General features: G+C 38.5%; 2 protein-coding genes across 6 annotated transcripts; one reads left to right on the top strand and one right to left on the bottom strand.

Annotated features, from left to right (window-relative positions):
* Positions 1-816: 816 nt before the first annotated feature.
* Positions 817-18,739, bottom strand: u2af2a (U2 small nuclear RNA auxiliary factor 2a). Of its 2 annotated transcripts, none has more exons than XM_053626018.1 (11): positions 18,435-18,739; positions 17,786-17,936; positions 15,492-15,598; positions 15,094-15,245; positions 14,849-14,965; positions 12,984-13,122; positions 10,545-10,624; positions 10,220-10,342; positions 4,990-5,076; positions 2,606-2,857; positions 817-2,502 (listed from the first exon to the last, which is right to left on the bottom strand). In XM_053626018.1, the coding sequence occupies exons 1-11, from the start codon at positions 18,481-18,483 to the stop codon at positions 2,368-2,370; spliced, it is 1,392 nt and encodes a 463-aa protein (XP_053481993.1). In that variant the 5' UTR covers positions 18,484-18,739; the 3' UTR covers positions 817-2,367. The 2 variants fall into 2 exon arrangements, with proteins under 2 accessions (XP_053481993.1, XP_053482002.1); XM_053626027.1 differs by having other exon boundaries at positions 10,238-10,342.
* On the top strand, positions 17,869-27,010 carry isoc2 (isochorismatase domain containing 2). Of its 4 annotated transcripts, none has more exons than XM_053626044.1 (6): positions 17,869-18,335; positions 22,235-22,359; positions 24,647-24,859; positions 24,951-25,021; positions 25,132-25,249; positions 26,749-27,010. In XM_053626044.1, coding segments are annotated over exons 1-6 (594 nt in total). In that variant the 5' UTR covers positions 17,869-18,334; the 3' UTR covers positions 26,815-27,010. The 4 variants fall into 4 exon arrangements, with proteins under 4 accessions (XP_053482019.1, XP_053482020.1, XP_053482010.1 ...); XM_053626045.1 differs by having other exon boundaries at positions 17,869-18,339; XM_053626035.1 differs by lacking the exon at positions 17,869-18,335 and adding an exon at positions 19,512-19,909.
* Positions 27,011-27,059: the final 49 nt, after the last annotated feature.

Raw genomic sequence — 27,059 nt, 5'->3', positions numbered from 1 at the left:
TCAACAAAGTTAGTAATGGTAGTATTAATGAATGCTTTTGTTTAAATAATTAACAAAAGGAGCTTAATAATTAACCAATGTTCATACCATCAGAGAGTAAAAAATAAACTCTAATAAACAATGATCAATATGAGAAAACACCTTAATACACTTGTTTGATGTGAAATTCAGAACAGATTATTTATACCTTGAGAGCAATTTTAGAAAATGTATCATCATTTATTTTTTGCAAATTTATGTACACTTACTTTTAGTTGTGGATTGAGGTGTGGTAGTAAGGGGCCTAATGTACGGCAAGAAAACATTCATCACACCATTACATCACCAGCAGCACCCTGAACTGTTAACTGAAGGCAGCTTGAGTAAATGGATACCAACTGTTGATGACAAATTCTGATTATACAATCTGCATGTTTCAGCAGAAATCAAGACTCATCAGATCAGGTGACATTTTTCCAATCTTCAACTGTCTATTTTTGGTGAACATGTGCTTACTATAGCCTCAGAGTCCTATTCTTAGCTGGCAGGAGCGGAACCCACTGTGGTGTTCTGCTGTTTTAAATCATCCACCTCAAGGCTTGCTGTGTTTCCTGAGATGCTTTTCTACTCACCATGGTTGTACAGAGTTGTTAACTGGGGGTACTGTAGACTTCTTGTCAGTTTGGCCATTGTTCTCTGAAGTCGCTCAATAGCAAGGTGTTTCTTCATGCAGAACTGCCGCTCATTGGATATTTTTTGTTGTTCGCACCATTCTTTGTAGACTCTACAGACTGTTGTATGAAAATCGCAGGAGAGCAGGTTCTGAAATATCTGGCACCAACAACCATGCTACGGTCAGGGACACCAAGGTCAGATTTTTCCCCTGTTCTGATGTTTGACGTGAACATTAACTGAAGCTCTTTGACCTGTATCTGCATGATTTTATGAATTGTGCTACTCCCACATGATTGGATGACTGGATATTTGTGTGAATAAGCAGGTTCACAAGTGATTCTTCTAAAGTGGCTGGTGTACATGAAGATTTGTTTAGAAAGGCTGCACTACAATTTTAGAAGACTCCAGAATTAGTTAAGAGCAGCAGCATTTACGGATTAACCATGCGTTTAAAATATAAACTCTTCTTTTTTTGGTTCAGAATCCATGAAAGATATCGTCACAAAGGAACAAGCCAATAGCATGAACATATGTTAAATTTACACAGAGCCATGTCAAGAGATTTCAAGAAGAGTCTTTGAGGACAACTTAAATTCAGTGCAATGTGTACAGACAGAAACGCTAATTTGCAGTTTGATAGGTTGATAATCAACTTTCATTTTGAGCAGCTTCCCAACTCCAGTCCTGAGGACCTGCTCCCAACACATCCGATCCAAGTCAGTGGAGGTGTGGAGGTTTAATAATGAGCTAACAAGCTTAATCTGATGTGTTGAGAGGAGGGAAAACTAGGCTCGGTAATCCAGACTGCAGATATGAACCACCGATTTCAAATAACCAATACACACGCCCATATATAGTCCCCCACCCCCAAGATTTTTTTATTAATGAATTTGAGAAATCACATCCTCAAAAAACAGAATACCAAAGAAAAGCACAACTGAAGAATGACAGAAACCAGCAGGGATACCCCAACCCTCCCACAGCTTGGTGTCCTCCATCTCTTAAAATTGTCCGAATACTAACTGACCCACTGCTGTTACACAGTCTGAAAGGAAGAGCTACACAAAATGATGCAGAAAGCCATTTGAATGATTATTAGACTTTATTATACCAAATGATTTTACATGGTCAATGGATGATATAACTCGCTCCGTTCCAAAAAAAAAAAAAAACAACAAAAAAAAGGCAGTAGATGTCAGAGGTTAGATTAAAATAATAAAAACAACAACCCTAAAACCAAATTTGGTTAGATCAAGTCAGGAGAAAATGTCTTACAAACAAAAAAGTCAGACGAAATAAAACTGAGGAGACATTTCTTTCTTGAAAAGAAAAAGGGGAAAAGACGATGGTAATAAACTTGGGATAAACATGTACAGTAGCTGGATCCAGTACTGAGATAGTTCTATATACAAAGAAAGCAAGTCACTGTGTGGTCTCTCACATTAACCGTGCTATTTATGCTTCACAGTCGATTTATTCCACCATTAAAGTCCAAACACAAAGAACTGTTTTTTTTGCTGAACAGTATAACTCCAAAATACTGCAAAGCAAGGAATTCTTATGGTGCGTCTTCTTTCAAGTCATGGTGATTTCAAATAATAATTAAAAAAAATTAAATGAAATCATGCTTTGCCCCTAAAAATCTCCTTAATCCATGTCCATGTAACGCTCTCATATCTCAATCAGGTCTCTCATTCTTTCTTTCCGCCGTCTCTACCAAAAGTCTCGGCTGTGGTAGGCGTCAGGATCGCAGTATTTGGTCACCACCACTCTGTTGGCAAATTTCCTGCCTGTTAAGCCTTGCATGGCTTTCTGAGAGTCATACACAGACATGAACTCCACGAAGATCTGCCAAACAGAGAGATATAAGAGCTATGACATGATGCGGGGGGATAAAGTTTTAATCCATAAAAGACACTGCATTTTTCTGCGCAAGTGTGTCTATATCTACCTTGCCAGTACCAGGCACCTCGAGGCCGTCTACAGGCCGCGGGATCTCGATACTCTTCACTTGGCCGTATTTGCTGCACTCGTCCCGGACGTCTTCTACGATCTCTTCGTATTCCTCGTCATCCAGCAGCTCCTCGGGGGACACCATGTTCATCAGACACAGCACCTCGGTGGGGATGCCGCCCATCTGGTTCATGGAGCTGTTCATCAGGCCAGGCACTTGCAGCGTCACTGGCGTCTGGTTGATCCCAGGCTGAAGCAGGAGGCATAATAAGAGGCGAGAAGGGAACAAGACAGAAACCACTCAGGACTGGTGTTATAGTCATACTACTCCTCTTCAAACAATTGGCATCCTTCATAAAAATAAGGTCAAACATACTATATACTATGTATGTATGCTGCAGCCAAACATGCTCAATTTTGCTGCAAATTTTTTTAAAAATTGCGATGCAGTTTTTTTAAGCATTTTTTTTTTTAACTACTTGAAATTGGTGAAACTAAAATTGCATGAAATTGTTTTGCATGGTCTTTTGCAGTGATGTTTGCTGGTAAATGAGACCACTGAGCTCTATTCATGTTTGATGCACATGAATCTAAGGGGGCTTTGACTGAATGTGATGAGGTCACATGACACGTCTTGAACCAACTGTGCTGAAAATGTAATTTCGAAAAACTCCTCCGAATATTGCCTGCAATAATAACATTTGCTGCTTTAAGATATAGAGACACTGATTAATATCCGGCGAAGCTTCCCTGCTGAGATCAGAAAGACTCTTCCTGTAATGTTTAACAAGCCTGGAGACACTTAAAGAAGGATCTTATTCAATGTCTCCATGCAGAACAACAATTTTTTAAGGATTTCAATAGGGATTAGATAATTTTGTTGCAATTATTTCCATTTTGATTTGGATGTTTGACATCACTGCTGAAACACAAACTTAAGGCTTAATCTCCTGGCAGATGCAACCAGTTTTTGTATTAAAATATCATTATGCCATTCAAAGACTCCTGGACCACCAGCCACAAAACAAAACCCCAAAGCATCACTAATCCTGCATGTGCATGTTAACTGTGAGTTTACACATCGAGTCTAATCTTGTTTTTTTTTTTTTTGCCACACTGCTCAAGTTGAATTAAAGCACCAGTACATGGTTGCAAATTTTAAATGAAGATGAGTTGACACAAAAGGTATATATTATATATATATATATATATATATATATATATATATATAAAAAATACAGAAAAATATATTTGTAGAGTAGTATATTTCATATCCAGTTAATTTTAATATATAAAAAAGTTTATATTATATATTACCAGTTTGATGTCAATGATGAAGTAGAAATGCTTTTGTTTGTGGTGGGTGAACGGGAGATTAAGAGGAGGTTTTTTAGAATTCAGTCAGTGTTGATATGAATTAATAACATTCAATAAGTTAAGAAATCTTACTTTAATCTTCAGAATTTAGTTCATGTGTTCATGCTAATTTGAGTAATGTGTTTTCTGTTCATGAGACCAGTTACTGTGAAACATCGTGTTGAAATGGAGAATAAAGTTTTTATTTGCATTTCCTTCAGAATTGTGGAATTAATTATGATTAATTTAAAAGAAGGTATAAAAGGCAGAACCACCACACTATCGATATCGGCCAAGATCACTCTGAATAATCGGCTATCGGTAGAGAAATTTAGTATCGGTGCATCTCTAGTGGGAACTGGCCATACTAATTTAGGGAGAAAATCTGAGAAAAAATTATTTGTTTAACTGCTTAAATATGTTTTGTGGAGCGTGATTGATGACAGATGTTACAAATACACAACCTCTTGTTTATATTACAGTGAAATGGAAAACGGACAAATGAAACAACCATGATCCCGGAGACTGAGAGCAATCAGAAACTGAAAATTTGAAAATGTGTTTGCATTCTTGAAACATAAGGATAAGGAATTATTCCAACTGTCGGAAAAGAAATGTTAAACCACTGTGTTTTTACGCATTCTCCTGAAAGGTGTCGATAATCTTGGTACCATAAATATGCATTTCCTTATAATAGTTTACATTGTATTGATTTGCAATATCAGTATGCTCAGTCTCAGGCATCTACATTGTCCTTCTGCACTTTGTCATTCAGTTGAAACTGGATTAGTACGGCTCCCACCACACAGTCACCATAATATTTACATATGTGGTGCTGTATACATCTACCACTGTATGCTGTACCATGCTACTGCAGGCACTATATTTAGTCTCACTGTTTGGATGGATTGACAATAAAAACTGGCATGAAAAAGAACAGAAGCACCAGGTAATCACGAGATCATCGCAATATCTACCAGAATATAGTAGATGAACATGGCTGCACCCAAACACACACAAACTCACCAGTGTAGTGTTCTTGGATCCGACACTGGCTCTCTGGACTAGGAGTTTCTTGTCCCCTAGCTGCATGCCATTGAGCCCAGCGATAGCCTGCATCACAGAAAAGTGGAGAGATTACAATGCATGGCACTTTGTACTTTCAATACCACAGGCCACTTTACATCCTAGAAAGTGTACACTATTTCTAGAGGACAATAATGGAACTGTCAATCACTTGGTCATGCTTCCTTGGTCTCTGCCTCTACACTGTCCAAGTCTACGTTACATCCTGCAAATGTATGGTATTTTCTGCTTCAGCAACTTTTCATTCAATTCTCCCAGCTCAAGTTCTGTGCAAGTTCTCAAAACTCTAGTTGTATTAAAAACCTGTTTGTACTTTCATTTCTAATGCAGGGTCTCTTGTCTAATTCCCCATTCTATGATCCTATCCATGAAAAACAGTTCAGGGCAGGGCAATATGACAATAAAATATATACAGTCGTGAAAAAATAAGTAAACCCCATGGAAATTGTCGGCTTTTTGACATGTTTAGACAGGCAAACATTTGATCCTCTTTGAAACAGTGTCTATTAATAAAGTCGATGTACTTGAACAAAACCACAAAATGAGCTTTTTCAATCATTTATTCAATAGAAATATCAATAGATGTGATATTATTCTGTGGAAAAAAGTAAGTACACCCTTGGCCTCAGAAGCTAGTACTGCCCCCTTTAATGGAAATAACTTCCTTTATGCATTGTGCATAATTGTCCACCAGTCTCTGATATCGGCTTACTGGAATTTTTGACCACACTTCCATGCAGTATTCTTCCAGTTGCAAGATGTTTGAGGGTTTTCTTGCATGTACTTCCTGTTTTAAAACCCTCACAACATTTCAATGGGATTCAAATCAGGGCTTTGACTATGCCATTCCATAACTTTCAATTTCTTCTTTTTGAGCCGTTTCTTGGTGGATTTGCTAGTGTGCTTAGGATGGCCTCACATTAAGCAAACTTTAATATGATGTAGAAGTCATAGTTGAATCAATGAATGCGAGCTGTCCAATCCCTGAGGCAGTGAAGCAACCCCAAACCATAAAAATTTCCACCACCATGCTTCACAGATGGTATGAGGTGCTTCTCCTGAAACGCAGTCTTTGGTCTGCGCCAAACACGTCTGCTGTTACTGTGGCCAAACAACTCTATCTTTGATTCGTCTGTCCAGAGCACATTATTCCAAAAGGCCTGGTCTTTGCCTATATGCATTACATTACATTACATTTATTCATTTAGCAGACGCTTTTATCCAAAGTTAGTCTTACAAATGAGAAAATACAAGCAAAGCGATATATCAAGCAGAGAACAATACAAGTAGTGCTACCATACAAGATCCATTAACTGAGTTCCAGAAGAAGCAAAGTGCGCAGAGTAGAGGTGTAAGTGCAATTTATTTATTTTATTTTTTTTATGAGTTAGTTAGGTGTTCACGGAAGAGGTGGGTCTTTTTTTGAAGACGGTGAGAGATTCTGCGGTCCGGATTGAGGTTGGAAGTTCATTCCACCACTGAGGAACAGTTAGTTTGAAGTTTCTTGAAAGGGACCTTGAGCCACGCTGAGTAGGAACTACTAAGCATCAGTCGCTAATCGAACGCAGATTGCTTGAGGGAATGTAAGCCTTCAAGAGAGAGTTGAGGTAGGAGGGTGCTGTTCCAGACAAGGTCTTGTAGGTGAGCATTAAGGCCTTGAATTTGATATGGGCGGCTACAGGAAACCAGTGGAGGGAGATGAAGAGGGGTGTGACATGGGTTCTCTTGGGCTGGTTGAAGACGAGGCATGGTGCAGCATTCTGAATCATCTGAAGGGGTTTGATGGAGCTGGCCGGGAAGCCCGAGAGTACCGAGTTGCAGTAGTCCAGTTTTGAGATAGCAAGAGCCTGGACTAGTATCTGTGTAGCCTGTTTGGTGAGGTAGGATCTGATTTCCTTGATGTTGTACAGGATGAACCTACAGGACCGAGCAGTTGTTGAGATGTGGTCTGTAAAGGTCAAGCTGTCATCGAGAATCACCCCAAGGTTCCTGGCCATCCTGGTTGGCTTGAGTGTGGTTAAGCCGAGCTGTACAATGAGGTTGTGGTTGATTGAGGGACAGGCTGGGATCACGAGAAGCTCAGATTTTGCCAGGTTGAGCTTAAGGTGGTGTTCCCTCATCCAGACCGAGATGTCCGACAGGCAAGCAGAGATGCGTGCAGAGACGGATGGATCGTCAGGCTGGAAGGACAAATAGAGCTGGGTGTCATCAGCATAGCAATGATATGAGAAGCCATGAGACTCAATCACCTGCCCTAGAGATGTAGTGTAGATAGAAAAGAGGAGTGGACCCAGAACTGACCCCTGTGGAACGCCAGTTGTGAGTTGCTGAGTTTCAGAAATACCTCCCCTCCATGATGCCTTGAATGATCTGTCAGAGAGATAGGATTCCACCCAGCGCAGAACCATTCCAGTGATGCTCACTGGCAAACTGTAGTCTTGCAAAGGCTTTTTCCTGGCACGCCTTCCATGCAGATCAAATTTGTGAAAATCTCTTTATGACTGTAGAAGCATGCACTTTGGCGCCAACAGTTGCAAGACTTACTAGCAGATCCTGTGATGATATTTTGGGGTTCTTGGAGACTTCTTTTTGCATCAGACGGTCTACTCTTGGTCTGAATTTGCTGGGACGGCCAGTCCTAGACAAAGTGGCAGTCGTTTGAAATCTGCGCCACTTGTAGATGATTTTACAGTGGAATGATGTATTTCAAATAATTTGGAGATCTTTTTAAATCCCTTGCCAGACTCATAAGCATACACAACATTTTTTCTGAAGGCCTTACAGAACTCTTTAGATCTTGGCATGATGACACCACACACACCTCAATAGCAGAGGGAACACCAGACACTAGATATGAGAAGGGTATAAATAAGACCACCTGCACACCCTAAGCAGGTTCTAATCACTGGCACCCAATCTTGATCACCTGATTCTAATTTCTCTGTTAATTTTCTGTTAAATTAAACTGTGAAAATTACTACAAAATGGAAATTTTATGTGTCATTTGACAGACTGCAACACCTTTATTAATAGGCACGGTTTCAAGGAGGATCAAATGTTTGCTTGTCCAAAAAAATAAATAAATAATTTTCCCACGGAGTGTACTTATTTTTCCCATATGACTGTATATTAAGACAAACTGCATTATGATGCACTTTTCTGAAAGTCTATAAGACTTTCACACCAAATCCACAGTTACTCACAGTACCAACACTTATTTTAATGTGGCACTAATATTATGGTGGTACTCACTTAGCAGATGTAAATACGGTGACACAATCATTATAAAAATATCTACACACCCCTGTAAAAATGGCAGATTTTTGTGAAGTAAAAAAACTAAATCATGTCAGAACTTTTCTCACCCTCAATGTGAAATTACAACTCATAAAAATGAAGTAAAAAACAATCAGAAACATTTTAGGGAAAATAGGGAAGAAAAAAAAAATTACAATAACCTGGTTGCATAAGTGTGCATGCCCTTTTATAATTGAGGATGCGGCTGTGTTCAGAATGAACCAATCACATCCAATCTCTTGTTCAAAAGTAATTATCATACAGCTGTCATCAATGAAATTATTCTGACTAACCCCACATAAAGACCAGCTTGCAAAGCATGTACGGCATCTCATTGTCGAAAGGTATCGATCAGGAGAGGCGTATAAAACGATTTCCAAATCGTTTGATGTACCATGGAACACTGTGAGCACCACAGTGAAGATCCAAGAACAGGACATCCCTCCAAAATTTACAAAAGGACAAGACAAAATCTTATCAGGGAGGCTGCCAAGAGACCTACGGAAACATTAAAGGAGCTGCAGAAATATCTGACAAGTACTGATCACTCTCTGCATGTGACAACAATCGCTCGTATTCTTCACATATCTGGGCTATGGAGTAGTCTGGCTAGACCATGGCTCTTTCTCACAAAACACATCCAGCCAAACTAAAATCACCCCAAACCACATGGGAAAATGTGTAATGGTTAGATGAGACCTTATAGCAAAAGGTATAATAATTCCAGTTTCAATGGGTATGTTTGGCACAAAAAACGCCACCAAAAGAACACTATATCCATGATGAAGCATGGTGGTGGAAGCATCATGCTTTAGGGATGTTTCTTTTCAGCCAGAACTGGGGCTTTTATCAAAGTGGGGGAAATCATGAACATCTACAAATACCAGTTAATTTTAGTGCAAAACCTTCTGGTGTCTGCTAGTAAGCCCAAAGATGAAAAGGAATTTCTCCTTTCAGAATAAAAATGACCGAAAGCCTACATCCAAATCAACAAAGGAACGGCTTAACCAAAAGATGATCAACGTTTCTGAATGGCCTAGCAAAAGCCCAGACCAGAATCCAAATAAAAATCTGTGCGGTGGCATGAAGCGGGGTTGTGCTCAGGAGATGCCCTCACAATTTGATGAATCTAGTGTGTTTTTTCAAGAATGAGTGGGAAAATATTGCCAATAGCCAATAGGCAAGTCAAGCTGTGCCACACTGAGAGACCAAAAAGACTGAGTGGTGTAATAAAATCAAAAGATGCTTCAACAAAGTATTAGTTTAGGGGTGTGCACACTTGTGCAACAAGGTTATTGTAAGTTTTTTATTTGTATTTCTTCCTCCCTAAAAAAAAGAATTTCTGATCATTTTTCACTTTATTTGTATACTTTGCAATTTCACATTAAAGGGGGGAAACGTTCTGAAATGATTTGTCTTAGTTTCTTTTTTTACTTCACAAAAACCTGTGATTTCCACAGGGGTGTGTAGACTGCTTATATCCATTGTACATACCATGGAACGTGAATACAGCTTTAAATATTGTGACGGGATTATTTTCGCTTATCACCTACTCCAGTTTAGTTTGCCAAATAGTGCACCTGACATTAATGCACCAAACAGAGTACATACTAGCAGCAGCTGAGGCCCTGTGAAAGCAGAAACATCAACTTATGTGGCAACACAGACGACTCATTCAGCCCCATTTCAAAGAGTGAATTTCTTCTAGTGCCTCAGCCTCTCCACAAGGTCAATAATTATTAACTATAACTATTCATAAATCTGGATCTTTTCTAAATACCGTGAACATTTGAACATTAAATGCGTGTGTAATTCAATAGATTTATGTGTGCACGATTACTTCATGTACGCACAAAATGCTTTATAAAATCACCTGATCGCTGATACTGACGTCAACGTATTCACAGAAGGCGTAGCCTTTCGAGAGACAAGTGGCGCTGTCCTTCACCAGGTTAAAGGCTTTCAGAGGACCAAAGGAAGTCAACAACTCCTTCACCTGAGAAATTACACAAGAGTTAAGTCACCAGTTATCACAATTAATCACCTCCATCCATTAGAACAAACTCAGTCAGAGTCAGAGCTACAGAGCGTGTTATAGTATAACTAAATTAAATAAAAGTTCAGAGTACAGAGAGATGTGTCCACATATTTAGCAACAGTGCACTGTTGCCTTGGCATTGCTGTGGTAACACACCAACCTGGTCGTCGTTGAGATAATTAGGAAGTCCGCCGATGAAGAGCTTATGAGCCGAGTCAGGCACCACGGTGGAAACGACACCTAGCACGGAGAGAAAGAGAGGACTGTATTATAATTATGGAACCCTAATTTTAATATTCAGATAATGCTCATGAACAGATATTCTGGCTAAAAGAGAGATAAAAACATATGTAATGTGATGTAATCAAGTCTAATTGATTTCCAGTGCAGTTATACTTTCTTCTTTTCTGCTGGGGGAATGTAATACTGTGACACTTATAATAAACAGAAATATTAAACAACAAAAGCTTTACTGCATCTCAACACAATAGCTCAGCCTGTAGCCCTACAACAGTGTGAAAGTCACAACTGCAACAAGTTTACACGTCTCTTAAAATTTTAACTTAATAAATCATAGTGATAATACATGTGTATAATGATCTGAAGGTTAGTACAGATGTGTGTGTGGATATTTAATAAAGTAGCTAATGAAGACACAGAAATGAATACTTGAACCTAGAGATGCACTGATGTATCTGCCAATAATCGGTATCGTCCGATAAAGGCAATTTTTCACGCTATCTGCCATCGGCCGATAGTTTTAAAAACATCCGATGATTAGGGCAGATTATATCCTGTCAATCAAAAGAGGGCGGGAAAACACATGGAATTCGTGCTGTGTGTACAGAAGATGTTTCTTGTGTGGAATTACTATGAATTGGGTGACTATGATGACAAAACTGCAGTTTTGTAAGCTCTGCATTGCTAAAATTTTAAACCGCACTGCAGCAGAGCAGAAGCAGTGCGCATTTCCATTGTGCATGTTAATGCAAGAGTGCTTATATATACATATATATTGCACAGAAAAATATATTTGTAGAGTAGTATGTTTCATATCTAGTTAATGTTAGTATGAGTTAATATCATCAACAAAAAAAACCTTTATATTATATATTACCAGCTTGATGTCAATGATGAAGTAGAAATGCTTTTGTTTGTGGTGAGTGAATATGAGGGTTTATGGAATTTAGTCCCTTAGTTCTGTTAATATGAATTAATAACATTCAATAAGTTAAGAAATCTTACTTTAATCTTCAGAATTTAGTTCATGTGTTAATGTTAATTTGAGTAATGTGTTTTCTGTTTTTGAGACCAGTTACTGTGAAACAACTTGTTGAAATGGAGGGAATAAAGTTTTTATTTGCATTTCTTTAATAATTGTGGAATTAATTATTATTCATTTAAAAGAAGGCATAAAAGGCAGAACCACCAAATTATCTGTATCAGCCGATATCAGTCTGATTAATCGGCTATCAGTATTGGCTGAGAAATTTTGTATCGGTGCATCTCTACTTGAAACTAAAGGAGCACACTGTACTAGAGTTTCCGTTAGCTGGTAAATACTGTTTTAAAAAAAATGTTAGCTAACATCAAAAATTGACGGACACATTGTCCGGTAAAAATATTAATATGCAGCAGACATACGTTAGACAAAGTACATTCACAATTACACACCTAAATAAGGTCTCTGTCTGCATTTTTTTGACGTTTGTCCTGTATCGTGTACTCTGATTAACTCGCATTAAACAGCTTGGTGTAGCCACCTTCAGGAAGAGAAGGTCACCAGACTCATGCACATCTCAATCTGCAGAGGAACACTGGACACGTTTGATTTCACTCTGGCAGCAGAACGCTCATGTGCCATGAAATATCGCAGAAAATAGTTATAAAAGCGAAGAGAGAAATTAGCGTGGGAAATTATAAGATTTTCGTTATTTTAATCTTTCTTTGTAAATGAAAATATATGTGGCAAACTGCAGTTTAATGTTTTGCTGCATCTTTCTTGTGTTTTGAAAGTTTGTTTTCTTAGATACTAATTCCACGACTGCTGTTTGTTATTTTGAATTGTGTGGAAAATTAAATTTTATCTTTCATTTGACTTGACTGTTTTTTATTACTATATCGCATATACTATGCATAGTCACTGAAATACTATGCATAAACACCGAAATGAGATGATCAGATTTTTTCCAGATTATCATCATCATTCCTGGACACGTTGGCTGGCATCAAAATTTCTTAGCGGAAACTCTGCTCTGTACAATAAAAAAAAATGAGCCTTAATCTGCAAACCCGAGGTTTGAGATTTGAGTCCACTGTATTTAAGAACTGCCCTCTGCCTAGTCTTTTTCCAATCACAACGCACACCTACTTGCACTCCACATCAGTGCTCCTCTCTATATAAAACTATACCCAGACGCAGCTTTTCTTTTCATATCATCTTACGGACAACATTTTCATTTTTGGCATAATGAATAGTCAAATTTCGTACTTGAAACTTTTTATTAATATTGGCTCGTCAAACATCGTGCTGAAATACCTATGAACATACCTAACTATGATAAGAACTGAAGATCAGCTGTGTGAATCATCACCCTACCTGGAACATAAACACTTGGGTTCTCGCTCATGCCTGGCAGTGGCTGATAGTCGTGCGGTCGGCGGATCTTCAGACTCTGTCCCTGGAAAATGATGCCATCAAACGCCATGGCCTGCGTCGTCTCATCCACCGAGCGGAACTAAAACAGAACAACTCGGTCTTCAGAGTACATTACAAAACACATTTCTATCTAGACAATATACAGTTGAGGTCATAAGTTTACATACGCCTGGCAGAATCTGCAAAATGTTAATCTTTTTTTTTTTTTTTTTTTTTTTAAAACATTAAGACGGATCATAATTGCATTTTGTTTTTGTATTTAGTGCTGCCCTGAATAAGCTATTTCACACAGGGTATCTGCAGCTATAAGCAGTTCAAATTTAATACTTTTTAATACCATATTCAAGACATTTCCAAAAAAAATGTTAAGACCTGCACGTCACTTCAATCATGCTACATGATACATCAGCTATAATGGATTGTGTTCACGCATATACATCCATTTCTGGGTTTAAGTAAACTACAGCAGGGTAAACTTCTATAGAGGGACATGGGAGACCAGAGCAAACCATGCATTACCATTTGCTCAAAGAGTGAAAGAAATAAAATCCAGTATTTCCTTTCCATGACTTTCCAAGAGAGGAGAAAAACTATATATAGAGATGGATTACAGCAGTTAGAAGAGAAAAATGTCAGATTTACATCACTCCCTCAGCAGCTGTATTAGAAACCCCCTCGTAGCAGTGTTTACCAGGTTTTCTTTTTGTAATTTAATGCCAGATTAATGTAACAAGTAGTGTTACATTTTTATAAAGAAGAAAATATATATATATAAAACATTTGCTATTTTGTAATATTACTACTGCACTGAATAATAATAAAAATAATAAAAAAAATTTATTTGTGTACAAATAGTAATATAACAACAGTAATATATTTCTGACTTAATTCACTTTTATGCGTTAGACCTTGTGGCTTTTATTTTGGCAGAAAACTGCAGGAAGACCTCCGTTTAATTGGCAACAGTTTATAACAGGTTATAAGTGACTCAAAATCATGGCACAGACAGAGATGAAGTTGTTGTGGAGTGGCAGTTACTGTGAACCGAGCTGCTCTAAAACTTCGAGCGCAACACAGTCACACGGCTTTACCATCTCAAAACAGCAACAAGCCAAAATAAAATCAAAATCTTTTTTACGGTGTTGCTTCGGTTGCATTTTTAAGACCTTTGAAATGTGAATTCAAGACATTTTAATGCTAATTAAGGCCTTATTTTTATATTAATAAATTTAAGACTTTTCAAGGACTCACAGACACCCTGTATATATACACCACACCTTTATATATAAACAGATGTTTATATATAGTCCACAAGACTGAATAATAACTGAATTTACACAAATTAACCAGTTCAAAAGTTTACATACCCTTGATTCTTAATACTCTATGTTGTTACCTGCATGATCAACGACTGTTTTTGTGTTTTGTGATAGTTGTTCATGAGTCCTTTGTTTGTTCTGAGCAGTTAACCTGCCCACTGTTCTTCAGAAAAATTCTCCAGGTCCTGCACATTCTTTGCTTTTCCAGCATATTCTGCATATTTGACCCCTTTCCACCAGTGACTATATGATGTTCAGATCTTTCTTTTCACACTGAGGACAACTGATTGACTCGTACACAACTATTACATAAGGTGCAAATATTCACTGATGCTCAAGAAGGCAACACATTACATTAAGAGCCAGAGGGTGGGGGGTGGCAGGGGTTTACTTCTGAACAGGATGGCCTAAAGGACCCCGACTGCATATATGAGTGCTTTAGAAACTTGTACTGTATTTATAGTGTGCTGTAGTAAGAAGAATTACCTCTAGGAAGGCAAAGTTCTTGTCCTGGTTGATCTGCACAGCAAGCACTGGGTTTCCCAGAGCCTGAGTCAGGCCACCCAACCTCATCTGGGCGTTAAAAAAGTCCATCATGGACTCCTGTAAAAGAGCCAAGAGACAGGAGGATTGCCATGACATTTCAAAACAGTGAAACCGCAAGTATCAAAGCAGGCAGGTTCACAGTGCAAACTGGTTCAGTTGCTATTATCAATGTGGATGATACTTGCCTCAGTCATGCCGAACGGGATGTTGCCTACGTAGAGCCGCCGAGCTTGACGCGTCATCTGGCTGCCCACAACAGGCACAGGACTCGGAGTCACAGCCAGACCCTCAGAGGTCATTGTAGGGAGCAAGGCAGTTGCAGGAATCTGGCCAGCAGCTGGGCAAAAAATTCACAGGTAATCATTCACACAACAAGTCTGCTTAGCTTAACACATTTACACAGCTTCACCGACCAGCATGCTGCACAGGTATCCATACTGTTCTGCACCGCGGGCCTTTACTTAATGGTACGAGTACTGATTCCCACAAATAATTCTTTATCTGTTATACATCAAATGTTTATCAAGAATATATATCATAGAATATTGCAAACACATGGATGTATTATTGGAGCGCACCCCACCTTGCATGGCTTTGTACTGCACGGGTGTGACGTGTTCGAAGCCAGGAGGAGGAACGTCCCAGTACTTTTTCACTTTGGCCTTCTTTTTCTCACGGTGTGGAGACCGACTGTAAGGAGCACACAGGTCTTTATTTAAAAAAAAAGCAAGCGCTCGATAGGATGAAAAACAGCAAATTAGCTTCCTAGTAATTCTTAAGAGACAGACAATGTCGCATATACAGTACAAGCACAGTGAAATTCTTGTCTTTGCACATCCTAGTTTGTTAGGAAGCTGGGGACAGAGTGCAGGAGTGCTGACATACAGCGTTCCTGGACCAATTTGGTTTAGTTCGATTTTGTTTCTATAGTGCTTTTTAAACATTAGACAAAGGTCACAAAGCAGCTTTACAAAAAGAAATAATAATAAAATCCAAGTGTAGATTTATATTTAGATCTGTAATGATCAAGCCAGATGTGGGAGTGGTAAGGGAAAAAACCCTGAACTGACATAAGGAAGAAACCAGATGAAACAGGGAGCCCATCGTCTTCTGGGTGAAACTGGACAGTGGGATTATAAATCATCATTCTGCTGTGACTGTATACCAACAGACTCCGACCCTGAAGACTTTTGTTGCGTCCCACTTCGCCTACTACCCATCCTAAATAGTAGGGCCGTACAATTAATTGAATATTGATCTCGATTACGATTTTGACTGCCCACGATTACATGAACATGATCAACTGCGATATTGACGTTTAAAGTTCGCCCTCCGCTCATAGAAAACTCCGCTGCAGATCAAATCAAGCGCTTCCTAAACTTGCAACCAGGCACAATAGAGTGGCGCAGGGATGACATAATTTTGTAATACCAAAACCTGGAAATGAGTTAGCATTTTAGCACTTCAGTTCCATCGTCCCAAAGTCAATGGGTTTTTTGAATGGGATTTTGGTTAAAACCCTGAAATAAGGTCTGTGGTGAACACAAGCTCAAAATATTTTCACGCTTTATTCTACGACGTAAAATACACCAGTAATACCCCACTTGTGATTTTTTTAAAAGCTTTTATGTGTATTGAAAAAGGCGGTTGCTAACAAGTTGATAAATGGGACTACAAATGCGGACATTAAACGTCATCACACCGAACAGGAAAACACTTTGCAGATAAACTGGTTCAGGTATGCAGTGTATAATTCCCAAAAAACCGTGGATGAAGATTCATCCACAGAGTAAATCCGTATTACGTTTATATTAAGTTTGGAAATGTTCTAGGTAGCTTGGTGAAAGTGACGTTGAAGTCGAGTGACCGTGGTGTAGTTCGTTTATAGCATACAGTTAGCTGTTTATTTCTGGAGATTGTATTTAGGCTTCAAACTTCATAAAAGTTGTGTTAATTTGTGAAAATGATCTTGATGGACAAAACGTGTTAGTATTGTAAACTTTTGTTCATCATAGAGCTTATTTTTTCAATAATCCAAAAGCTTATGTGAAAATCCTATTGGGTTTTTGTCGAAGGAACCAGTGTGATGAGAATTTCCGGGTTTCGGTACAAAATGATGTCATCCCTGCATCACCGCTCTATTGGGTGATGTGGCTGTGTCTCTCCTCCTGTAAACACTATTATTTCCTTTTCTGCATTCGCCTGAATTGTTTTCATTTGGTTGCATATTGTTATATTTGATTGCATATTTTCATTTGGTTGATGGCATTTCTATTTTTACTTATCCTATAATTTGGGTACAATTTTATTTATATTTTGTTTCTACGAGATGATGCACTTTATGGATCAGTCTAATTTGATGCAAAGATTTGTACACTAGCAGGAATGTAGCACAACATTGAGGTTAAAGCAGCGGTCTGTTTATTTAAATTTGAACGTGCAATAAAAATATGTTGTCCCTAAAATCAATGAATAATCGTGATCTCAATATTGATCAAAATAATCGTAATTATCATTTTGGCCATAATCGTGCAGCCCTACTAAATAATATCCGGGATTAGAATTAGTGTGTCCCAAATCATAGTATGTTGAAATGAGAATCCCAAAGGGTTGCCGGATTCCCTACTACATCCGCTAGATTTCCGAAGTGTGGAACCACGGACAGTTTTTCAGCTAATAAAGATAACTGCGTTGAAAGGATGGTCAGTGTGAGCGTCACGGTGTTTACAATTACAGTTCTGAGGTACACGTCTATAGAGCAGAGTAGTTTGCTCAAAATCCTAACACCTTGACGGCGTCAGGGCTTGAACTCATAACCTGTAGCCCAAAGCCTTTCCTACTGAGCTGCTTCTTCAAAACCGACACGCATCAGTGTACCTCCGCCTGTGTCTGCGGTCCTTGGTGTCCCCATGGCGATCTCGGCTTCCTCGTCTCTCTCGGTCTCTGCTCCTCCTTTTCCTGTCCCTCTCTCTGCTCCGGCTCCTGGTGCTGCTCCTCCGGTGCTGCTTGTTCTCTTTATCTCGGTCAGCTGTTAGAGCAAAAGCAGTGTGCCCAATGAGTTAACTATGGCGCCCATGGTTTCCTTGCAGCTTTCCAAAGCCCAAAACAACAATAAATGAAGAAAGCATAAGATTGGCATGTTGTTAATATTGCTGCTTACGTCTTTACTTGGCTCAGTGTTTTTGCTTTGAAGAAAACCTCTTTACGAGACAGTAAAGCGATGTAATGTCCAAGTCCATGTATGCAAATAGAGTGAGTTGCATTCAATTAGTGTTGGATTACAAAAAAAAAAAAAACAATTTAGTAAAGTCACAGAAACATCAGATGTTTACCATGTGCTGAGTTACAGTAATGTTATCTAGATCTCTAGCCTAATGAACTAGAAGGCAGAGTCACCTGCGCACAGCTGCAGCTTCTCCAGACACCAGTAAGTAAGTAGCAAAGTATTTGTTTTAATGATTATTATTATTAGCTGCTTTATACGTAGGGAATGTTTTTGTTTGTTTGTTTGTTTGTTTAATCTTACCTTGCTTGTTCTCCGTTAGCTGCCGCTCGAATTCGTCAAAATCTGACATTTTCCTTCTGCAACTCCTACACGAGTCAGAAGCGCTAGCAGAGGCTAGCTAGCAGGTGTTTCACTGCAAAGTTGCCCAAACAGTAAAGACGCGCACAAAGCTTGAATTAAAACACACTCCAACACAGCGGAACAGTGACTTTATAAATGCGCTCCAGCTCTAATCGCTGTATTATCCAGTAGAGGAATAACGCTAATGATTCCCCCAAATCCTTCGAGCGCCCACACACCAATACAGAGGCTAGCACAGTATCAGTTTTATATATGTATATATTTGAATTACTTTGACTTGTACATGTCCATTCGATCTTACACAGTCCCAGACTAATACAAGTAGGTCATTATTTGTATACACCAAAAAAAATTATTATATAGGTATATGTCAAAAATAAGACAGGCCTATAGCGTGCGCTTGCTAAAGTCCGTGGACATGCACAATCACTTCCGGGTCAGGTTCACGTTAACCGCAAAGGGCGATTTAAAAATAATAATAGTAAAAATATAGAGAGAAAATTTATCTAACAATAAGGTGCTTATAGTAAACTTTACAATCAATGCAAAAAAAAAAAGATATTAAGCTAACGTAGGTCATGTACTTGTTATCTACCTGGCTGTAAAATTATATATATATATATATATATATATATATATATATATATATATATATATATATAAAACCCAGAAATGGATGTATATGCATGAACACAATCCATTATAACTGATGTATCATGTAGCATGATTGAAGTGGCGTGCAGGTCTTAACATTTTTTTTGGAAATGTCTTGAATATAGTATTAAAAAGTATTACATTTGAACTGCTTATAGCTGCAGATACCCTGTGTGAAATAGCTCATTCAGGGCAGTACTAAATAAAGAAACCAAAATGCAATTATGATCCATCTTATTGTTTAAAAAAATTATTAACATTTTGCAGATTCTGCCAGGCGTATGTATGTATGTGTATATATATATATATATATATATATATATAACAGTTCTCTCAAAGGCATTTACAACATAGTTGTATTTTAACGTGCTCACCCATTCAACTAGTGGAATTTGGGATTCGTTCTTTTATTTTTAATTTTTTTTTGACACATCGAGAGACTGTTTAGTTAACACAGAGCTGGGTCAGATTTTGTAGCCGTCTGATTGAACGCGTCAGCTGTCAATCATAATATGAACGCTTTATTGGATAAGAGCGTAGGCGTGGCCTGAGGGGCGGTGTCCTGAACGTGGGTAATACAGTATCTGTGCTGAGAGTACAGCAGGCCTATACAGTCATATCAGGATTTATTTGTTCCAAACATTCGACGAATTGGACCAAGCTCACTGACTAATCTACAGTAAAAACCCCAGGACACTGTTGGTGCTCTGTCCTTAATCGAGTTTTACACAAAGCTTTGAAGACCAGTGGGAAGTTTAATAGTAAGTGCTGCCTCAAGGCTTCATTCACTTGCTGATCTGTGCACAAGGGTGTTTGATGAAAAACTTTAAACACAGAGGTGAGAAACTGTAGCAAGCTGATACATGACCACGAGATCTGACAGCCAGAAACTTCAAGACTGCACTTCACGCTGCAAATTACTTTAGTGTGAGCATGAATCATTTTAGCATGTTGTCTAAGTTCACAGAAGTGAAGGCAGGGACACTACAGGGACATTTATATATAGGGACTTTTTTTATTATTATTAATTTATTTATTTAATTTTTTCAATCAATAGATATCACAGTCAATCTTTTTCCAGTGAATTACTGATATTATTGCAAGTGTTTTTTTTTTGTTTTGTTTTTTTTGCATTGGAACTTGCATGTATTTATGCAAATGAAGCATTATCTAATTAAATATGTGTAAATCTGCATATTTTATAAAAAAAGTAGTCTTAGAATTAAAAATTACAAAGAATTTCCCTGAAAGTACATTCTTTAGAGAAAGATGTTTACAACGCAATTGGAAAAAAGCTTTTCTTTACTGTTTCATCAAGAAAACACCAGTGGCTGTCATAAAATAATAATAATAATTAAAAAAACATTTTTAATGACATTTTTAATGACATGTATCAGAATAAATTTTATCAAACACCAAACAGTAATCAACCAGGAATTTTTGTTTCTAAATGGGGCAGGCACTGTTCTGAACAGATCTTAAGAAATATGAGTTTAAAGTTCCCTGAAATGGGAGTTCCACTGAAACAGGACCACGTAGCATTATTCCCGCCATGAAACACCTAGCATTAATCAATGTGTTTGCATAATTTCCACTGAAACAGGACGTCATGGCAGGATATATCGAGTGGCCCCACACCCTTTTTTACATAGCCAGTAGCGTTTAGCGTACCTCACAGCCAAGAAACTTACAACTGTTGGGGGCGGGACACTTCAGATTCTAGAGAGCATTTGATTGGACAGAAGATCTGATGAGAAGCCGAAGTGCAGGTTAATGTCCTCTAAATTGTTGATCCCTACTGGTGGTAGAGAGAGACTGTACATTTTGAATGCATAGGCTATAATCTTCTAAATGTGGATTTTGTCATTGTTTTGGAGCACACTAGCTTTTAGATAAACTTAAGGCTGACATATTCATACTAAAAGCCACAAAACTTCCATTTTGATTTTATGGGGACTTTAAAGGTGCATAAGGTAAGATTTATGTGTGTATGTGTTTAAAGGTTTAAAGGTTAAATGGATGGCGTTGAATAAGATTTGAATATTTTTTTGTTCATTGAGCCCACCCCCATTTCCACCCATATACACAAAGCTCCACCCCCAAAACTTACGGTATTCCAACTAGGTATGGACGATATCGACTTAAAACTATATCGCGATATTTTCTGGTGTTTATTGCGATAACGATATCAGTGACGATATAAATATAGTACCATTCACTTTTGGCTACAAGTGACATCTGCATGCACTCTTGAGAGCCTCAGAAACACAAACATTGATCTAAAAGTAAAGCTGATTTTCTGTAACCGAACCAGATCCAGATTGTAGAGGCAGCTCCTCGTTTAGCGATAAACTCCTCCTCAGGTTTACGTCCGCCTTCTGCCGTACTTGTTTTCATGCTGCACGTGAGCAGCGAATGGGTCGCAGACCGTCGCACACAGAAATACGTCATCAACTAGGCTTTATCGTTATTATCGTGGGAAGACTAATTCTTATTGTGGGGAGAATCTCTACCGGTATATCGCAAATGATAAGATATCGCCCATCCCTAATTCCAACTAGAGTTTCTATTAGCAAGGACTGTCACGATATCATTTTCAAGCTCATTCGGACATTCAACTGCTTTAAACTGCTCTTTAAACATGCAGCTTCTCCTCATAATGATTTATGAGGACATGAAGGGGTGTTGGGGGCGTGTCTATAAAATGACTGACTAGAGGCTAATCCAAATACTTTCCAGACTTTCCAAAGACTTTCCAGACCAGGTTTTCAAACTTTTTTTTTTCAGCTACGTAATACACGTGTTTCGATACAATGGCTAAAATTTTGTTTTGTTTTGTTTAACCAAAATTAAAAGCTTTTTGATATATATGACATGATGTGATTGTGTCGCATGGGCGGAACTTAAACCTTATTCAAAGGTGCTAAGTTTCAGAAAAAGCGGAGGACATGAGCTTACACTAACAGTTAAATATCCATTGATTAAACAAATATCTTTTTATGCCATGTCACCTAAATGTCATCATGAATTGCATCCAAAATATAAATGATTTAACATGTCCAGTTACACCAAATGATCTCTTTCAGTGGCACACATAGGAAGGCTGTCATCCAAAAGCTCAGTGCTCTTCCTGTGTGATATGCAAGAGAAGTTCAGACCAACAATTTTCCAGTTCTCCAATATTGTGAGTAATGCAGCAAGACTTCTACAGGTAATTTGTCACTCAACCTGTTTTGAACATGCATGTGCAGCTTTTCACTCTTAGACTACATGAGGTAATACACTATTCGGTAACCCTTATGTTCTGTTTAGCTCAAACATTTAAGATTCACTAAAAAAGTTGAATGATATTTCAAATGATTTTATGATAAATTATTTATTTCATGCACTTTAGGAACTAAATAACATGAACCAAAACACCAAATTTAGCTAACAGCTAGTTTACACAACATCAAACAGCTAACTTTATATGATGTAAAATGTAATTACAATTTACAGGCGGTCGGCAATTAAGGTCACAGTTACAATAACTTAGGACACTAAAGAAACCTTTCTACTGAGTCTGAAAAACACGAGAAGAAAGATGTCTAGTGTTCCTGCTCACCTGTGTGAACATGCCACAGGCCTGCTTCAGGGAGGCATGAGGACTGCAGATGTGTCCAGAGCAATAAACTGCAATGTCTGTAATGTAAGACGACTAAGACAGTGCTATAGGGAGACAGGAAGGACAGCTGATCCTCCTTGCAGTGGAAAATTACATGTAACCATGTGTCCCCCCAGACGTGATTGAGAACTTGCAAATGCTTTGGTGGAAGAGTGGAGTAACATCTCACAGCAAGATCTGACAAATCTGGTGCAGTCCATGAGGATGAGATGCACTGTAGTACTTAAAGCAGCTGGTGAACACAACAGATACTGACTGTTACTTTTAATATTGACCCCAAACCCCCCCCCCCCCCACTTATTTAGGTACTAATTATTCCATTTCTGTTCGTTTACACATATATTTACACATGTTAAGGAATTTGCTAGAAATAAAAGCAGTTGAATGTGAGTGGAAGTTTCTTTGTTTTTGCTCAGTCTATATGGTTTACTGTGAATGATAGCAGCAAGTCTGTAAATGATACTGGTTGTTTCTGAAGATTTGACTTTTACTGCTTTCTGGATGAAGACACCTATATAACTTTGAAATACATCCACAAACATGACAGTAGCTAATTCTAAAAAATGATATCACTCTATGGCCAGTTTGGGAGCACTTGACCATCACAAACATATGGGGGTTGTCTGTAAACCATTGCCACAAAGTTCGAAGCACACAATTGTATAGAATGTCTTTATATGCTGTAGAACTGCAGTTTCCCTTCACTGGAACTAAGAGGCCTAAACCTGTTCCAGCATGACCATGGTGTATGAAGGCATGGTTTGCCAAGGCTGGAGTAGAAGAGCATGAATAGCCTGCACAGAGCCCTAACCTCATCCTCACTGAACACCTTTGGGATGGGCTGGAACGCTGACTGCATGCCTCCTCGGCCAACATAAGTGCCCTCGGTCATGCCCAAATCCCCACAGTCATGTTCCAAACTCTTGAGGAAAGTCTTCCCAGAAGAGTGGAGGTTATTATAACAGCAAAGGGGGAGTAAATCTGGAATGGGATGTTCACCAATGGGTGTGATGGTCAGGTGTCCATAAACCTTTGACCATGTAATGTAGGTAGCTACAATACCAGACTAGAGATATCTATTGCCGAGTACTCCTGATTATTACATCATGTTGGTGAAATGCAACGCTTCATTGGGTCACGCTGGATGTGGAGCCTAACCTGGGAACACTGGGCATGAGGCAGTAATAACCCTGCATTGGATGCCGGCCCATTCCACGGAACCGTGCACACATTCATTTACACCTAGGGGCAATTTAATGTAGAGGCATCACACCTTTGGCTTGATTTTGGGAGGTGGGAGGAAACCAGAGAACCTGGAGAAATCCCATATGGACACAGGGAAAACATGCACAGGATCAAACCGGGAACCCAGGAGCTGTGAGGCAGCAATGCTACTCACTTCATCACAGTTATAGAAATTGTGGAAAGATTTGGGGGCAAAAGGATTGGGGTACGGTGTCTTAATGGTTAGCACATTTTCCTTGCAACTCCAGGGTTGGGGGTTCGAATCCCACCTACATCGTGTGTATGTGTGGAGTTTGCATATTTTCCCTGTGCTGCATGGGTTTCCGCTGGTTTCCTCCCGCAGTCCGAAGACATGCGTTGTAGGCTGACTAGCATTTCCAAATTGTCTGTAGTGTGTGAATGTGTGCACTGTGATGGGTTGACACCCTGTCCAGGGTCTTCTGTACCTTGTGCCCCAAGTTCTCTGGGATAGGCTTCAGGCTCCTCTGACCCTGTCTAGAATAAGAGATATGCAAAATGGATGGATGGATGAAATTCCATACAATACCTAGTCCCAAGCCAGATTCACTTATGCTTTCCTCTGTTGCAGGCTTGTCGGATCCTGGGTATTCCCCCAATCTTGACTGAGCAGTACCCTAAAGGCCTGGGTCCAACTGTGTCCGACTTAGGCGCAGAGGACCTGAAGCCCCACACTAAAACCCGCTTCTCCATGCTAACAGAGAGCGTAGAGAACGAGCTTAAAAGCCTGGGGAGCCCCAAGCAGGCCATACTGTGTGGCATTGAGGCCCAAGCCTGCATTGCTGTAAATACTACTATATTTTTCTCTACCATAATTGATACATGCCTATGGATGCACAGCAGAGTACGAGTCCTTTCTCCCACTCTATTTGCAGTGTACAACATACGATCTTCTGGACAGAGGTATGGAGGTACATATCGTCGCAGATGCTGTCTCATCTCGGAGGTATCACAGTTCGTTTAGACTCCCTGCACTATTATAGCTTCAATGCAGCCTTCAGCCCTCTTGCATTAAACATGGATGAGCTGAAAGTGTGTGTCATGCCTGTTCCCCAGTCAGACAGACCGGCTGTTTGCCCTCTCACGCCTAAAGCAGAGTGGAGCTTTTCTCACCACCACAGAGGGCGTAATGCTGCAACTTGTACAGGATGCCAAGCACCCCAACTTTAAGGAGGTACTACTATCACTACACAAAACAGTACAGTCCTTTGGGCTCATATTAATGGCATGCAAAGTTGACAGCATATTTAAAATAACACCATTTGAAAGCCTTTGGTAAAAATAAAGTGTGATTAAAAACATCAGTAGATTTTTTTTTAGGGTCATTTTTGCTGTAAACATCCTCCAGCTCACCATTTTCCATGATCTCTCAGATTGATGCGTGCTGTAGCCAATCAGCAATGAGCATGTGACATAGGACCTTGCCTTTACATTCTGAGTTAATGTTGATGTGTTTCTGATGTTGCTGTTGTGTGTTCACATCTGTTGTTGTGTTTTTAGGTTTGCTTTTGTGTTATCAGTTTTGCTGTTGTGTTTTTCTTTTAGCTGTTGTGTTTTTGACAATTGCTGTTGTGTTTTTAATGTGGTTGTTGTGGTGTTTTTTTACTGTTGTGTTTTTATTTTTGTTGTGTTTTTTTGCTGTTGTGTTTTTAGTTTTGCTGTTGTGTTTTTAATTTTGTTGTGTTTTTAATGTGGTTGTTGTGGTGTTTTTTTATTGTTGTGTTTTTAATTTTGTTATGTTTTTAATTTTGTTGTGATTTTTTGGTGTTGTGTTTTTAGTTTTGCTGTTGTGTTTTTAATGTAGTTGTGTTTTTTTAGTGTTGTGTTTTTAATTTTTTTGTGTTTTTTTGCTGTTGTGTTTTTAATTTTGTTGTGTTTTTTGGTGTTGTGTTTTTAGTTTTGCTGTTGTGTTTTTAATTTTGTTGTTTAGCTGTTCTCTTTTTAATTTTGTTGTGTTTTTTGCTGTTGTTTTTAATTTTGTTGTGTTTTTTGCTGTTGTGTTTTTAGTTTTGTTGTTTTTTGTTGTTTTTAGTTTTGTTGTGTTTTTTGCTGTTGTTTTTAGTTTTGTTGGGTTTTTTGCTGTTGTGTTTTTAGTTTTGTTGTGTTTTTTTGCGGTTGTTTTTAATTTTGTTGTGTTTTTTTGCTGTTCTGTTTTTAATTTTGTTGTTTTTTGTTGTTTTTAGTTTTGTTGTGTTTTTTGCTGTTGTTTTTAGTTTTGTTGGGTTTTTTGCTGTTGTGTTTTTAATTTTGTTGTGTTTTTTGCTGTTGTATTTAGTTTTGTTGTGTTTTTTGCTGTTGTATTTTTAGTTTTGCTGTTGTGCTTTTGGCTTTGCTGTTGTGGTTTTTGGGTTGTTAATGGGTACAGGCCACTATAGAATTGTATGCACTTATGTACCATCCATTAATGTATAATCTTACTTGAATTAATATAAACTAGATCATATTTGACTTTTTTACATCAAATTTAGTGGTGATTGAATATATGCTGATAGGTTTTATGGAGTTTAATATTGTAGAAAGTTAGAAATCCTTTCTCAAAACTAGGGCATACTGTGCAGAATAACTGTGCTGGTGCTGGTTAGTGAATAAGGAAGTAAGTAGATATGAATGTTTTTGTTGCATGTGGTTATTGATGTGTCTTTGCTCTTGTTGCTTCTTTGTCTCTGCTCACAGATCCAGAAGCTTTTAGCACATCCTTCTCCAGATACTGGTCTCATCAACTTCTTCAGCTCCCTGTAGGAGGAACCACACTACACCATCAACAGATGTCTCATAGAAGAAGACGACAGTTTCACTAGTCATTGAATTATTTAGATTTTGGTCAGATTTAAAATTATGATTATTTTCTTTGTTTAATCTTTCTCATAGGAGTTAGAGAATGTTTTGTGTATGCATTGTTGTTAATACATGAATAAATGAAGATGGTCCATACAGATATGCATAGTCTGGTGATGTTTTCACAGTCTGGTGTATAAAGTGTTCGC

This window comes from Ictalurus furcatus, chromosome 1, assembly GCF_023375685.1.
Source record: "Ictalurus furcatus strain D&B chromosome 1, Billie_1.0, whole genome shotgun sequence".
NCBI classification, from domain to species: domain Eukaryota; kingdom Metazoa; phylum Chordata; class Actinopteri; order Siluriformes; family Ictaluridae; genus Ictalurus; species Ictalurus furcatus.
The sequence above is the reverse complement of the archived record's forward strand: the minus strand, read 5'-3'. Positions and strand labels throughout refer to the sequence as shown.

Excerpts from the sequence above, each read along its gene's own strand:
- u2af2a (XM_053626018.1), bottom strand. The coding sequence starts at position 18,483 with ATGTCAGATTTTGACGAATTCGAGCGGCAGCTAACGGAGAACAAGCAA. Across the intron at positions 15,246-15,491 it reads GCAGTACAAAGCCATGCAAG|CTGCTGGCCAGATTCCTGCA; the intron begins GTGGGGTGCGCT and ends TTTTTTGCCCAG. Across the intron at positions 10,625-12,983 it reads CCCAAGTGTTTATGTTCCAG|GTGTCGTTTCCACCGTGGTG; the intron begins GTAGGGTGATGA and ends TCTCCGTGCTAG.
- isoc2 (XM_053626044.1), top strand. Across the intron at positions 25,022-25,131 it reads GATGCTGTCTCATCTCGGAG|TCAGACAGACCGGCTGTTTG; the intron begins GTATCACAGTTC and ends CCTGTTCCCCAG. Across the intron at positions 25,250-26,748 it reads AGCACCCCAACTTTAAGGAG|ATCCAGAAGCTTTTAGCACA; the intron begins GTACTACTATCA and ends CTCTGCTCACAG.